The sequence below is a fragment of the Camelus dromedarius genome, chromosome 4 (genome assembly GCF_036321535.1).
Source record: "Camelus dromedarius isolate mCamDro1 chromosome 4, mCamDro1.pat, whole genome shotgun sequence".
In the NCBI taxonomy this organism is placed as follows: Eukaryota; Metazoa; Chordata; class Mammalia; order Artiodactyla; family Camelidae; genus Camelus; species Camelus dromedarius.
In genome coordinates, this window is record NC_087439.1 from 9,738,942 (window position 1) to 9,751,201 (window position 12,260).

General features: G+C 59.5%; 1 protein-coding gene across 1 annotated transcript in view; it reads right to left on the reverse strand.

Moving 5' to 3' along the window:
* The window catches only part of TFCP2L1 (transcription factor CP2 like 1), a 50,965-nt gene that overhangs the window by 7,962 nt on the left and 30,743 nt on the right, over positions 1 to 12,260 (reverse strand). The window contains exons 7-13 of the mRNA XM_031451237.2: positions 11,487 to 11,597; positions 9,112 to 9,203; positions 7,446 to 7,494; positions 7,274 to 7,367; positions 5,331 to 5,421; positions 4,824 to 4,927; positions 3,243 to 3,385 (exon numbers count right to left, since the gene is read on the reverse strand). Of these exons, the coding sequence (XP_031307097.1) occupies positions 3,243 to 3,385; positions 4,824 to 4,927; positions 5,331 to 5,421; positions 7,274 to 7,367; positions 7,446 to 7,494; positions 9,112 to 9,203; positions 11,487 to 11,597 (684 nt within the window). The remainder of the gene's footprint in view (positions 1 to 3,242; positions 3,386 to 4,823; positions 4,928 to 5,330; positions 5,422 to 7,273; positions 7,368 to 7,445; positions 7,495 to 9,111; positions 9,204 to 11,486; positions 11,598 to 12,260) is intronic.

The window sequence follows — 12,260 nt, forward strand, 5'->3', positions numbered from 1 at the left end:
GTTCACACAATCGCAGGAAGATGGTTGTGTCCCCCTTTCATGGCAAAAACGGGATGCACAGTCAATGGACAAAACAGTTACAACCTCGAGTAACAGGAACTGGACATAAGGGACAGACAGAAGCCTGGAAGGGAGCTGAGATGGAAACGTTTAACAAGAGACTTAACTTTGATGTACTTGCTCCCGTTTGGCTTCTTCCTGTAGGAGCGTGTCCGTGTAAAGCAGAGAAAAAACTAAAGCGCTTTGAAGGAATCCTCGGTGCTCGTGCGCTCTGTGTGTCAGAGTCCTGGGAGCACCAGCTGTGAGCAGAGCACACTCCCCGTGTCTACAGCCGCGGCCGGAATCAAGCAACCACGTTTCCATGAACTGCCCCCGACCTTAGACAAGTCACTTCCTGTCCAGGCCCTATCTGTCCAGTGGGGCTGTTTGGATGATAAAATACATCCAACCAGGTATATACAATCAAGAGGGAGGCCATCAGGACAGGTATTCATCCGTATCACTGCTTCATAAAACTGTCCAGGGGGCCTCCACTTAGGAACATGCACACTCCCCAGGCCGGTGCCCCAGATAAACTACACGCACGCACGCACACCTGAGGATGCTGAGAGCAGCACTGCCTGTCCGAACTCTGGACAGCCCCGGGAGAGGCAGCACGAACCAGTTGACGGCCCTCCCCCTCCAGCCCAGCGGGGCCCGGCCTCCAGCGCAGCCCAACACGCCTGACCTGCAAAGCCTGTCACAGAAGGACACACTCGTGTTCCACTTACAGGAAGTCTTAACACAGGCAACATAAACAGCATCAATGCAACACAATCCTCAGACCAGTGGGGGGCACAGACGAGACAGCCCACAAAGGGGCCCCGCCCCTGAGATGCAGACACTGAGCACTTCCGCTCCTCTTCACACCGTCCAGGCGAGCCTGTGTGCGCTCTGCCCGGATGCGCTGCATTTCGCAACACACACTCAGAAAGCATGAAAAAGATACACGCACACACACGCCAGCCAACCCCCCTCCAAATCAAAAACTGCCACCCACATTTTATTGCCTGCTCTGGGTTATTGCCCCAAATCCTGCGCGTCGGCACCCCCCACCCCCACCCCAGCCCTGGGCCTAATGATGCGTGAAGTGCACTGACTGTACTGCTGGCCGCCCCCTCCCCTCGGGGACGCTTGCAGCCCCACCACTTGGGCAGCCAAGACCCGAAGCAGGGTCCACACGGCTTAATCAGTAACTCCCTCGTTGAATGGAGTGCCCTCGCACCCGGGCGGCTGCGCGCCTGGCCCGGCTGCCCCCAGCGCCCCGGGCCATTAAGAAGCAAAGGTTTCCAATTGACGCAGGGTCAACAGGCAAGAAGACTTCAGGAATAAGCAGGGCCTGCTTAGCGGAGGTGGCCTTTGAGTTCTGTTCTCTGCTTCACTTGCTTAACTGCCGGCTCTGGGGCACAGGGCCGGCGGGGAGGAAACTTCCTCCAGGGACCCGAGAAATAGCGAGGGTTCCACACATTCCTGGCTTTCGTCTTCAAGACAGAAATTCCCCGTGAGATGCAGAGGGACGAGTTTTCGGAGCCACCACTGCCTGCTGCTCGGGGGGGTTTCTAAGAACACAGCCCGTTAATGTGCCGGTACTGCTATGGAAGGAATTCTGAACTGCTGGCAGCAACAGCAACTTGCAGATAAACGTACCTTTGTCCCAACGGATCCTGGTTGTGTTTTAAAAACCCACACCTGCACACACTTGGGCGCACAGTGGATACTCACACCAAAAATTATCTGGCAGGATCACTTCAAGCCCCTTCTAAACTCCACTGGGAAAAGAGCGGGCAAGATTAGGGCCTGTCACGTCTGCCTTCTGCTGCTCCCGGCTGCCTGACTTCCGATATTAATTGCGAATTACTTTTTAATTAAAAAGGAAGGAAAACACCACCTTGCCGACCTCCAGGAGGACACTGCCATGAAGCTGGAGCCTCCCACGTGAGGGGCTCCACAGTTGTGATGACAAGTGGCAACAGGGCTGTCACTAAGAATGACAATTTATGGACTATGCAGACAATTAAAGCCTTACACATGATGCGCTGTCAGATTTAAAGCTCTCTCCGTTGCCTGCTCCCCAGAACACAGGCCTAGCTGAATTTATTATCTCCTGGCAACTGGCACTGTTTTTTCATCCTTACTACAACCTGCTCAATGGGTGTAATGACCTTCATTTTGCAGACGTGGAAACTGAGGCTCAAAGACATTCAGTAGATTTGTCCAAGATTACTCAGCTCCAGGGGCCCCACTCCTGGTGGGGACGCCAGTCCAACCCCCCAGGCAGATTTTTTCTACTTTCTCAGCCACCACTCTCGTACCATTTCCTCCATAATCCTCTGCACAGAGTTCCTCCAGAGCGCTGAGCTCAGGGTTCCACCCCTTCTCCCACCAATACAGCTCTGCCTTCTTGAAGGCCTCATTTCAGGAGTGGCCAGGCAGCCTGATGGCTCAGAGTCCACCGGGGTTCCCACCTCAGCCCCACCTCTCACCAGCTGTGCGGCCTGAGGCAGTTCCTCAGCCTCTCTGTGCCTGCTTCCTGTCTGTGGAATGGGACGATGCCGGCACATCCCTCCTCACTGGGAGGCTGTCAGGATTAACTGAGTCACTATGCGCTGGGCTACAGCAGGTGCCAGATAAGCGCTGGCACTGCCATTGTGACTCTGAACAGCAGGGCCTGAAAGCTTCTGTTCTCCAAACAGAAGCATGAAACATGCCAGCAAACCCGCTGTTAACCTCTCCCCAGCCACGCGGGGATCAGATCACGCAGCACACAGCTGCAATGGGGTCCAAGGCCCGCGGTCTCTGTCAGCAGCTGCCTGCATCCGGCACAGCTGTGAGCCAGGACAGCCACGGCACCTGCACCATTCAGTGTGGGAAGCCCCGTCCTCTCCATTGCCAGCCTAGCCCACCCACCACCCTGACCCTGACCCCGGGCAGGCACCCTACTCCTGACTTCTCAAAGCCCCAAATGTGAGCACCCTGAGGACGGGGCAATCCTGGTTCCTGGGGCACCTAGTGGGGAGCCCAGTGGTGGCCTCAGACCCTCTCCATCCTGGCTGTCCATGTAGCCCCTGCAGTCAAGGGCAGGTGGCAGGCAGACGCAACCTGTTTGTCATCTCTGGGCCCGAGTCACCCCAAGCCCCGCAGGGCAGGCGCACTTCTGGTGCCTGTCTGCGGCTCCTCCTTGGCGCGGGTGGCGCCAGGCTCACCTCGTTGCTGACCACCACGTGGATGCCGGTGGGTCCCTGCCGGTAGACTCGGTGGATGTGCTGCGGGGAGATACTGTACAGGTTGGCAATCTTCTCAACCAGCTCCAAGGCGGTCAGCTCCTCCAGGAAGATGGCGTGGTACACTGGAGGACGGGGGACAGGTCCATCTATAGAACAGGTGTTAGCTCTACAGGCCTGCCTGCCCTCCACCCCCCACGCCTCAAAATCAGTAACTCGCGTGCAAGGCTGTCCACGCCCAGACTGACTCGTGGGACAGAGCTATGCCGGGCACACGTCCAGAAGCCCCAGGGTCCCCGAGCAGCTATCGTTGGGAAAAGATGTCAGGTCACGCCCCTACTCTCGCTTCTGTCTTTTGGGGGACTCATGCAAAGTGCAGAATCCCTGGGTCCACACGGACCTGATGACACCTTGCTGGGGTAGAGGCTGGAGGGGGACCAGCTGGCAGAAATCTGCCTTCGTACAAGCTTTCAGGGACCCCGATGTGCTCCCCACCATGAACCCCACTGCAGGCGGGAGAATAAGAACCCTGGGGCTCCATTCCTTTCCTTCCATCATTTATAGGGGTCACTGGATGGCTCCGGGTGGCCAAGAGTCAGACTTACAGACAATTCCACCTGACAGCAGGGGTGGGGGCCCCTCCCCCACAGTACAGACAGGGCTCAGCTGGAGCATTGCGACCCCCAGGGGGAAGGGGGTGCGCCAGGAGCGTCTGCAGCCAGTCTGAAGATACCAGTGAGCCAGGGCTGGAGAGGCTTCCTTATACAAAACCAAACCAGCCGGAGGTGGGGGGCCACCTGGGGGACGCCACAGTGCTCTGGGGCCTCTAGTTCCTCAGGAGTAAAACACAAATGGATTCACCTAAAGACCCCAAACTTCCCCCTCAACTAAGGGAGGAACTTTGGTTCAAACAAATCTGATCAGCGGCTCACGTTTTTATACGCGCGCCCACATGCGCACATACATGCACACACACGCAGTGGCTCCCTCTGAAAGGGGGTGGCAGAGGCCACAGGGCTCCAGCCACACAGCCTCGCCTTCCCGGGACTTAGCAGAGGCTGACCCATGCCCGAATTGGCTCAGAGAACGTGGCTGCTGGGTCACGTTCCTTCCAGTGTTAACACCAGGTAAGACTCCCAGGCCTCTTCCCCAAGATTCCTTTTTACAACAAAATTCTTTTTTTTGCTGGGGGGGTGTAATTAGATTTGTTTGTTTTTTTTAATGGAGGTACTGGGGATGAACCCAGGACCTCGTGCATGCTAAGCACGTGCTCTACCCCCGAGCTACACCCTCCCCCTACAACAGAATTCTAAGTGTACACCCTCCGCAACCCCACTTTTCAGAGCCAGTCCTAATTCTCATTTTGCTCCTCAGACAGATCAGACTGTGGGCCACGGAGCAGGATCCCCGGCTGGCCCTCTATTGTGACCCTCCTGTCCCAGCTGAATGTGGGGCCACCAGGGCCACTCGGTCGGCCCAGCCCAGATCTCCTCTCACTGGGGCCCCATGGGAGGGCAGTGGGGAAACAGGAGGCCCTGGTGGGGAGGAGTCCCCGCCACCCACCACACAGACTGGGGTCCCCACTGCCGTCCCGCTTCTGCTGCAGGGACGCCCGGCTCTGCTCCAGCTCCTGGCAGACGTAAAGGGTCATCTTCGGCCTCACGCTCCTGGTGGGGAGGAAACAGACAGCAGGTGTGGGGACAGAGCTCCGGGGTCTGCAATGTCTCGTAGCACAGGGTAGAAACAGCAGCAGGGCCTCAGGGGGAAAGAAAAGAGGCCGCAGGGACACAGACCGCCTCTCACAGGGGGAAAAGCCCCATCCAGGCCGACCTCTACGGCCTCGTGAGGGCTAGCTGAAGGCAGAGATGCACGACTTCCGAGCCCCACAACCCGCCCAGTGTGGGCTCAGCTCAGGGCACCCGCTCAGGGAAGGAGGCATTTCTCAGAGTGGGAATAAGCCTGCCCCCTCCTGCACTTGCCCCCAGGAGCCCTGTCCCCACCGGCCAGCCCGTAGGGTGTCCAAGAGGCCGAGATGCAGGCCACCTGCCTCCAGCGGAAACTGACACCCACCTGCCTTTGATGGCATTGAAAAGCCGGATTCCGTCCGCAGGGCCACAGATCTGCACCAAATCCTCGCGAGACATCTTCAGCAGGTCGGCACCTGGGCAAGTAAATGGGGCCACCTGTGACCAGGGGCATGAGAAAAAGGCTGCACCCACAAACACCTACAGCCCCGGGGCAGGGGAGAGCCAGCCTCACCCTCTAGGAGCACCAGACGAACCACAGACAGAAACAGCAAGAGCTAAACAGCATCAGAACATCACAGCCCAGGAGACGTCAGGCGCTGAACAGTGGTGCTCACAAACCCGGCAGAATCGAAGGCACTTACAGAAGCCAGGGCCCTCCCCGCCCGGCCCTCCCCACACCGTGATCCTGCGCAGATCTTCCCAGCACATGGCACTGTCTGCAGGTGGGAGCTCACAGCTCATGATGCTGTGGTGTGGAGAGCACCCAGCACCCACAGCCCCTCGTGTCAGCCCCTCCTCTGCCCCAGGGAACCACTGTCCTGACCTCCACCACGCAGGGGAGCTCGGCTCGCTTTTGGAACTTATGTAAATGCAGCTGCACAGCATGCACCTCTCTGAGTCTGGCTCCCTCCCCCCAAGTTCTGTAAAGGGGCTCATCCGTGTTGTGTGTAGGTCAAAACCATGCGTGCCCGTCAGCGAGTACTACACTCTGCGTGAGGAAAGCACGATTCCTGCGCCCCCTGCTCTGCTGAGGGGTGTCCAGGGTGCTCACCGTCTGGGGCTGTTAAGCGTCTTGTGAACATCCTAGCACGTGGGGCCCCCTCCTCAAAGCCCAAGGAGACCCCTGGAGCCTTCCGCCCACGTGGACTCTCCAAGGTACAAAGATGATCAGCTTTCTGCCGAAAACCTGCCCATAGCCAGGTGGCCTCCGGCCAGTGTCCACCCTAATCCCGCACTGTTGAGATACAGTTTTGGTTACAATTCTGCAGGCACCGTGGCGCTCCCTCCACAGGGAGTAAAGGCCGGAGTCCACGTGCTGTCCCACCAGGGCCCTGGTGTCTCTCTGGCCTCACCTGGGCCCCCTGCTCCATCTACACCAGGCAGGCCCCCACCTTGCGGCCTCTGCACTTGCCGTCTGCCAGGAAAGCTCGTGCCCCCGGACGCACTTGGCTCGCTCCCTCCTTCGAGGCTTTGCTCTGGGACACCTTCCCAGGAAGGCCTCCCCACTCTAAGGTGGCGGGTACCTCCTCCAGGCCCGAGCAGGGGCAGGTCCCTCCGGTCCCACCTCAGGGCATGCCCCTCACACAAGGGCCACAGTGTGTTGAAACAGGTGATTTACACCCCACGCTGCCTCAAAGCTGCAAGGTACCTGTCCGACCCCCTGGTACCCGCCCTTCTAAACACAACAGTTGTTCTCAGAACAGCGGAGCTCAAAGAGGGCAGATGGGTGCTGTTCTGCTTCCATGGCCACAGATGTCCTGGGGCCACTCCTCTGGTTTGAGCCAGCTTTACTCCCCATCACTCTGCCTGCTGGGGAGCAGGGCTCACGGCCCAGGGCCTGGACCCCACCACTCCCACTCAGGGCTTCTGTCCAACGGGCCATCAGCAAGTGCTTGAAAATCCTTTCAAGGAGAAAGGGCCAGCTTTCCCTGCCCGCCTGCGGCTTCACCGCGTCTCCCGGGTCACGGCTCTGGGGACTGCGTGAAGCAGCACTGGGACCAGGGAGACCTGCTTGGCCAAGGGCCCTTCCGGGCGGACCGGGGCCCGCCCAGCCAGCAACGGGCATCCCAAAAAGGCCCCTGGGCGGCCCTCCCTCCAAGCCGCACTGGAAACCCCAGGGGCAGGGCCGCCCACCCAGCCCTCACCACGGTCAGCACCCACGAGTAGCCACATGCCTCTGGGTCCCCAGGACACATCCTGGGAGGGACCTGCTTGCCGAGGGACTGTTTGATCCCTGCGGCCCCAGACACGTGGGGAGACACTCACCCGAGAAGCTGGCAAAGAGCCGGCAGAACTGGGAGAACCTGTTGCGGTGGAGCCACTGCTGGGCGTCCTGCGTGGAGGCCGAGGGAAGCAGGTGCTGCGGGCAGAGGGAGGCCGTGAGGGGCGCCCGGCCTGCGGGGTGACAGGCGCCCGGGGCCCCGCCGCAGACACTTACGTCACTGCCCACGGGCGGGGCCTCCACAGGGTGAGTCGGAGAGCTGTTGCTGCAAGGGAAGAGGGGCGTGAGCGGCCAGGATGCTCTGGTCCCCGCCAGAAGCACTCCCCGCCGGCCTGGGCTCCAGGGCTCGTATGGGACAAAATGCAGGCAGGAGTCCTGCTTCACCCCGAGAACCCTCACAAAGCCCTTGGTGTGGATGGGGGTTCTGATTAGCTACGCTGCCCCTTCCTCAGCCCCCAGGCTCTGGGGTGGCTTTGGCCAGAATTTCCTCCCATCCTGAGTCCCCTCCGGGAGCTGGGCTAAACAAAGGCTGACGGAGAAGACTGGGCCCGCGCCCCACAGGGACTCAGGGCCTGGACGGCAAAGGGCCACCTGAACACAGCAGAGGGCAGCGGAACCCCCCAGGGAGCTACTCTGCAGTGAGCCCCCAGCCTGGCACTGTCCACGAGGAAACCATGCTCATGTTTCCCCGCTGGGGGGCACAGACCGGAACACCTGGGTTTTTAAGTCGAGAGCATTATGTTTAGCCAGACTTCCCAGATGGACGGTGGTGACGGCACGTTGTGAATGTCCCTCACGTCATTGAACTACCTTCTTAAAAGCGGTAAGGTTTACATCATGTATATTTTACCACAATGAGGGGAAATAAGACCCTTGCAGCGGTGACCTTTAGACCCGCCATCAGTGACCACGGGGTGCTGGGTACTTCACTCCCGTCCCCCAACCCTGCGTGGAACCCACACTCCCTGGGTGCTGGGGACATGGAGGCTGCGGGGCTCGAGGGACTTATCCCCCAAAGGTGCAGGTTGAGGACTAGGCGTGCCGAGCCTGAGTGTCACGGCTGTCCCACCTGCCCCTCTCAGGGAGGGAGGCCTCCCCTCACCTTGCAAATGAAGTTCATGTCTTTTCCTTCATTTTTTTTTTAATTGAAGTATAGTCAGTTTACAACGTTGTGTTAATTTCTGGTGTAAGCACAGTGATTCAGTTATACTCAAGTTCATGTCTTGCTTGCCCATTAGGAAAGTTCTGTCTGCCAAGCACGGGCTCCCAGGAACCGTGTGCTCTGCACTCACCTGTTAAACCCGCCTGGCATTCCTCCTGCCTCACCCCTGCCCCAGGACCAGGACGGACAGAGCCACCACAGTGATGCTGTGGCCCCTGCACCCTGGCACCTTGGAGTGGCATGCCTTTGCAGAGCTGGGTGACCAGCAGTGAAGCCACTTCTGTGTGGCAAGCCCTGACGCCTGGGGCAGGGAGGACCCTGAGCTGACCCCCACACGCACAGGGCCTGCCAAAGAGCTGAGAAGGGCCTTCCAGCCTTGAGGGAATCCAAACGCACACCTCCAGAGGCCCGCAGGGACTAAGAGGTGGGCTCGGCCCGGGTAGGGGGTCGTCCGCAGGCACCTCAGGAGGCTGACCCGACGCCCCCGCAGGCCAGCCCACTTAACCTGGGGAGGGAGGGGGCAGTGGTTGCTGGGCTGCTGCCCCAGCAGACAGGCTTTCTGGAAGGCGCCCACACACATCTGCACATACGTAAAACGGTTGTGCACGCAACACCCGTGGCCCCTCTGAAGCCCAAATGGATGCCCTGCTACAAAGGAGGATGCAGGAGGGGCCACCCACATCACCTCGGGGACACGGGAGGGAGGGAGGCCACACGTACCCTTCGCCAAGGCCGAAGCTGCTTGGAGAGCCGCTGTAGCTTGGCGGGGAGGCGCTGGTCACCTGGTAGGCCACGTCGGGCCACGGGGAGCACTGCAGGGAGAGCAGAGGGCGGCAGTGGTACCGGAGGAGCTGGGCCAGCAGCGATGCTGAGCCCCACGCCGGCGTCCACTGGGGCCCACTGTGAATCTCCAGTCCTCCCACACCCAACCGCAGGTACCCAGTTATCCACGCCAGCCAGGGACGTGCGGGTTGCCGGGGCCACACCAAAGAAATCAAAGAGGGCAGAGAAGAGACCTAATGGTCAGCACGTCATCCCCAAAGCGAGCAAAGCATGACACGTGTCTCTGAGCTTCTGAGGAATCAAACCAAAGGCGGAAACCACACCAGTCACGTGATCCCCGGGAACTAAAGAGGCCAGTTGCCCACCAGGTCTTCCCGGTGCAGACAGTGGACGTTAAGTGCATGAAATCGGGGCCCTGGGCCAGAGGCCACATCCAACAGACGATCATCAGTAAGGTTCAGTGTCAGAGTCTGCGGACGGGCCTCGGCCAACCGGAGGCATTCCTCAGGAATCCTCTCAGAGCCAGGGAGACACAGAAACACGAAAGACGTGGTCCCTGAACACAAGGAACTTCTTGTGCAGAAGCCAAAATGAACACAAGAGACTCTCCCAGAGAAGCAAAAGCTTTTGTCTGTTCAGGGGAGGCCAGGGGACAAGAATTCACTTCTTCCCTTCCCGCGATGACACCTCTTTGGAGAGGACCAGCCTGAAGCATTCCTGACGACTGACAGACCACAGGGTGGGTAAATATTTAACTCTGTTCCGAGTGTGGGCTGGAATTTGCTGGTGCTAAATCCTAGAGCCTGGGGAGGAAGCCAATGAGCTGACACAAGGGAGCCGGCAGTTCACAGGGTCACCAGCCTGGTGGGGATTTCAACACCTGGCCAGTGACAGGGACCTGGACGGACAACGCCTGGGGCACAGCAGGCCCTCCCCTCCAGCAGGGGCATCCAGAGCAGAGCCGAGGTGGGACGGGAAGGAGGGGGGTTCTCAGGCAGAGAACAGTGGGTGCAGGAGGGTGATCAGGGCGACCACATCACCAGCCCAAGCCGGGACCAGGCCCGGGAGTGCTCCCCTGTCCAGTGCGGGCCGGCTCTGCGCCTGTGAGGGGGGCAGGGCTCTTCCTGCACCAGGGGTCAAAGGTCACAGTGGCCCCACTCAGAGGAAAGGCCAGGAGACACCTGTCTGCACCAGAAAATTAGCTTCATACTGTCTCGTTCCAAGTACTGTTTGCACACAGCTTATCACACACACACACACACACACACACACACACACACACACACCCCCAGAACTGGGCCACTGTCCTCCCAGCACCCGTGCCAGGGCCTCACCCTTCCCACAGCCTGACCCCACCGGGGCAGCTTGCCCGTCGGCACCCACCGAGGACCTTCTGAGAAAGTCAAAGGGTTCATTGAACAAACCCCAACACCTCACCGCTGCCCTGACTGCGTAACACAGTGGCGAAGAGCTGTTAAGAAAGTGAAAAATGAAAACAAGAGCAGAGCCCAGTAAAAGGCGGCCGCAGCAGTGGCCCCTCGGGAGGAACAGGGGCGTCTGAGGAGCAGCCTGGACGGAGGGGCGCTGGCGCGGGCTCCAGCCAAGTGAGGTCAGGAGGGAGCACGGCCGCACGTCCACCCAGCAGTGACACGTGGCGCCGCTCCCTCTGACCCAGCCGTCCACGCCGAGGACAGAGTCACTCCCCACATGCAGAACTTCACCTGCACAAGCGTGCCCAGCGCCTGTCTGAGATGGTGAGAGCCTGGAACAGCCCGGCGTCCACACAACGAAGGCTACACAGCTGGACAAAGAACCAGAAAGCCCTTACAAACAGACAGGAAACAGACTCCAAGACGTGCCATGAAATAAAGACAGCAAATCGCAGGACTGTGCATGTGCTCTGGTGTGTGCACGCACGTGCAGTTAAGTGACAAAAGCAGGCGTCGGGCCATGAATAAAACGGTTTCTCCCGCAGAGAACATCGAGCCAGAGAAAAAAGGAGCCAGAGATGCCGGCCGCCCTGGGAAAGAAACCTCAAGGCCGGACAGTGTTGGAGGGAGACTTTCTGACACAGATGCTGTTATATCTCTTGAATTTGGACCACATGATATAACATCTATTCAAAAAAATAAAAATAATCTAATTCTGAAACGTGCAAATGGCAACAGAGTTAGAAGTTACTTGGAAACACCCCGGATGGACAACAGGCGATGTCAGCTGAAGGCCCCTCCGGACACAGGAGTGCACCACGGCGTAAGGGACATTCACCCAAAGTGGGCCCCTTCCAAGAGGCTGAGCCACGGCGCCCTCACCTCCGCGAGGATGGTGGTCTCGTAGGACGGCTGGTACTTCTCCTTCTCCTGGGCCGTTCGTTTCTCCATCTTCTCCCGGTCGGTCTTCTGTTTCCGGTCGGCGCCCTTGGGCTGTACATGCAGAGCATGGGGGTCCGGTTAGTTCAGAGCCAGCGGAGGCGGCCCTCGGGGGTTCCGGGCTGAGCAGGGGGGGCTGTCTGTTCCCGCCTCTCCCGGACCCAGGACCCAAGCAGGAGCTCAGGGACCTGAAAGCACCCTCTGACCTCGCTGGCATCAAACACCTGTCCTCCTGCCCTGCGGGCACTCAGAGCCTGCACCGGGGCCACACAGAAGAGCTCAGACAAGACTTTACCAAGGCCCCTGCTGACCGAAAGGACCCCCAGGAGCCTTCCTTGGGCCACCCCGGGAGAGTGACAGTGAGTGCAGGGCCGGGGCTGCGGGTTGGGACTCAGTCTACACTCGCAGGCCATGAAATCCTACACATGTTGTGGGGGCCTCCTTGCCCCCGACTCCCAGCTTACACTCAAATATGGGGCCACACCCGTCCTGACATGGCCTGTCCTGGGCGCCCACAGACCTGAGGGACCTCCAGGTGCCCAGGCCTCACAGGTGCTGCTCCTCCCCTCCTGGACAGACGAGGAAACCGGGCCTCCAGCGATTCACCGAGACGCAGAGGGACCACGTGCCCACCAGGTAAGATCCTGGTGCCGGGCAGGGGGGGCCTGGCCCTGACCCTGACCCAGCAGGCCGGGCTGATGGGGACAGTCTTGACTT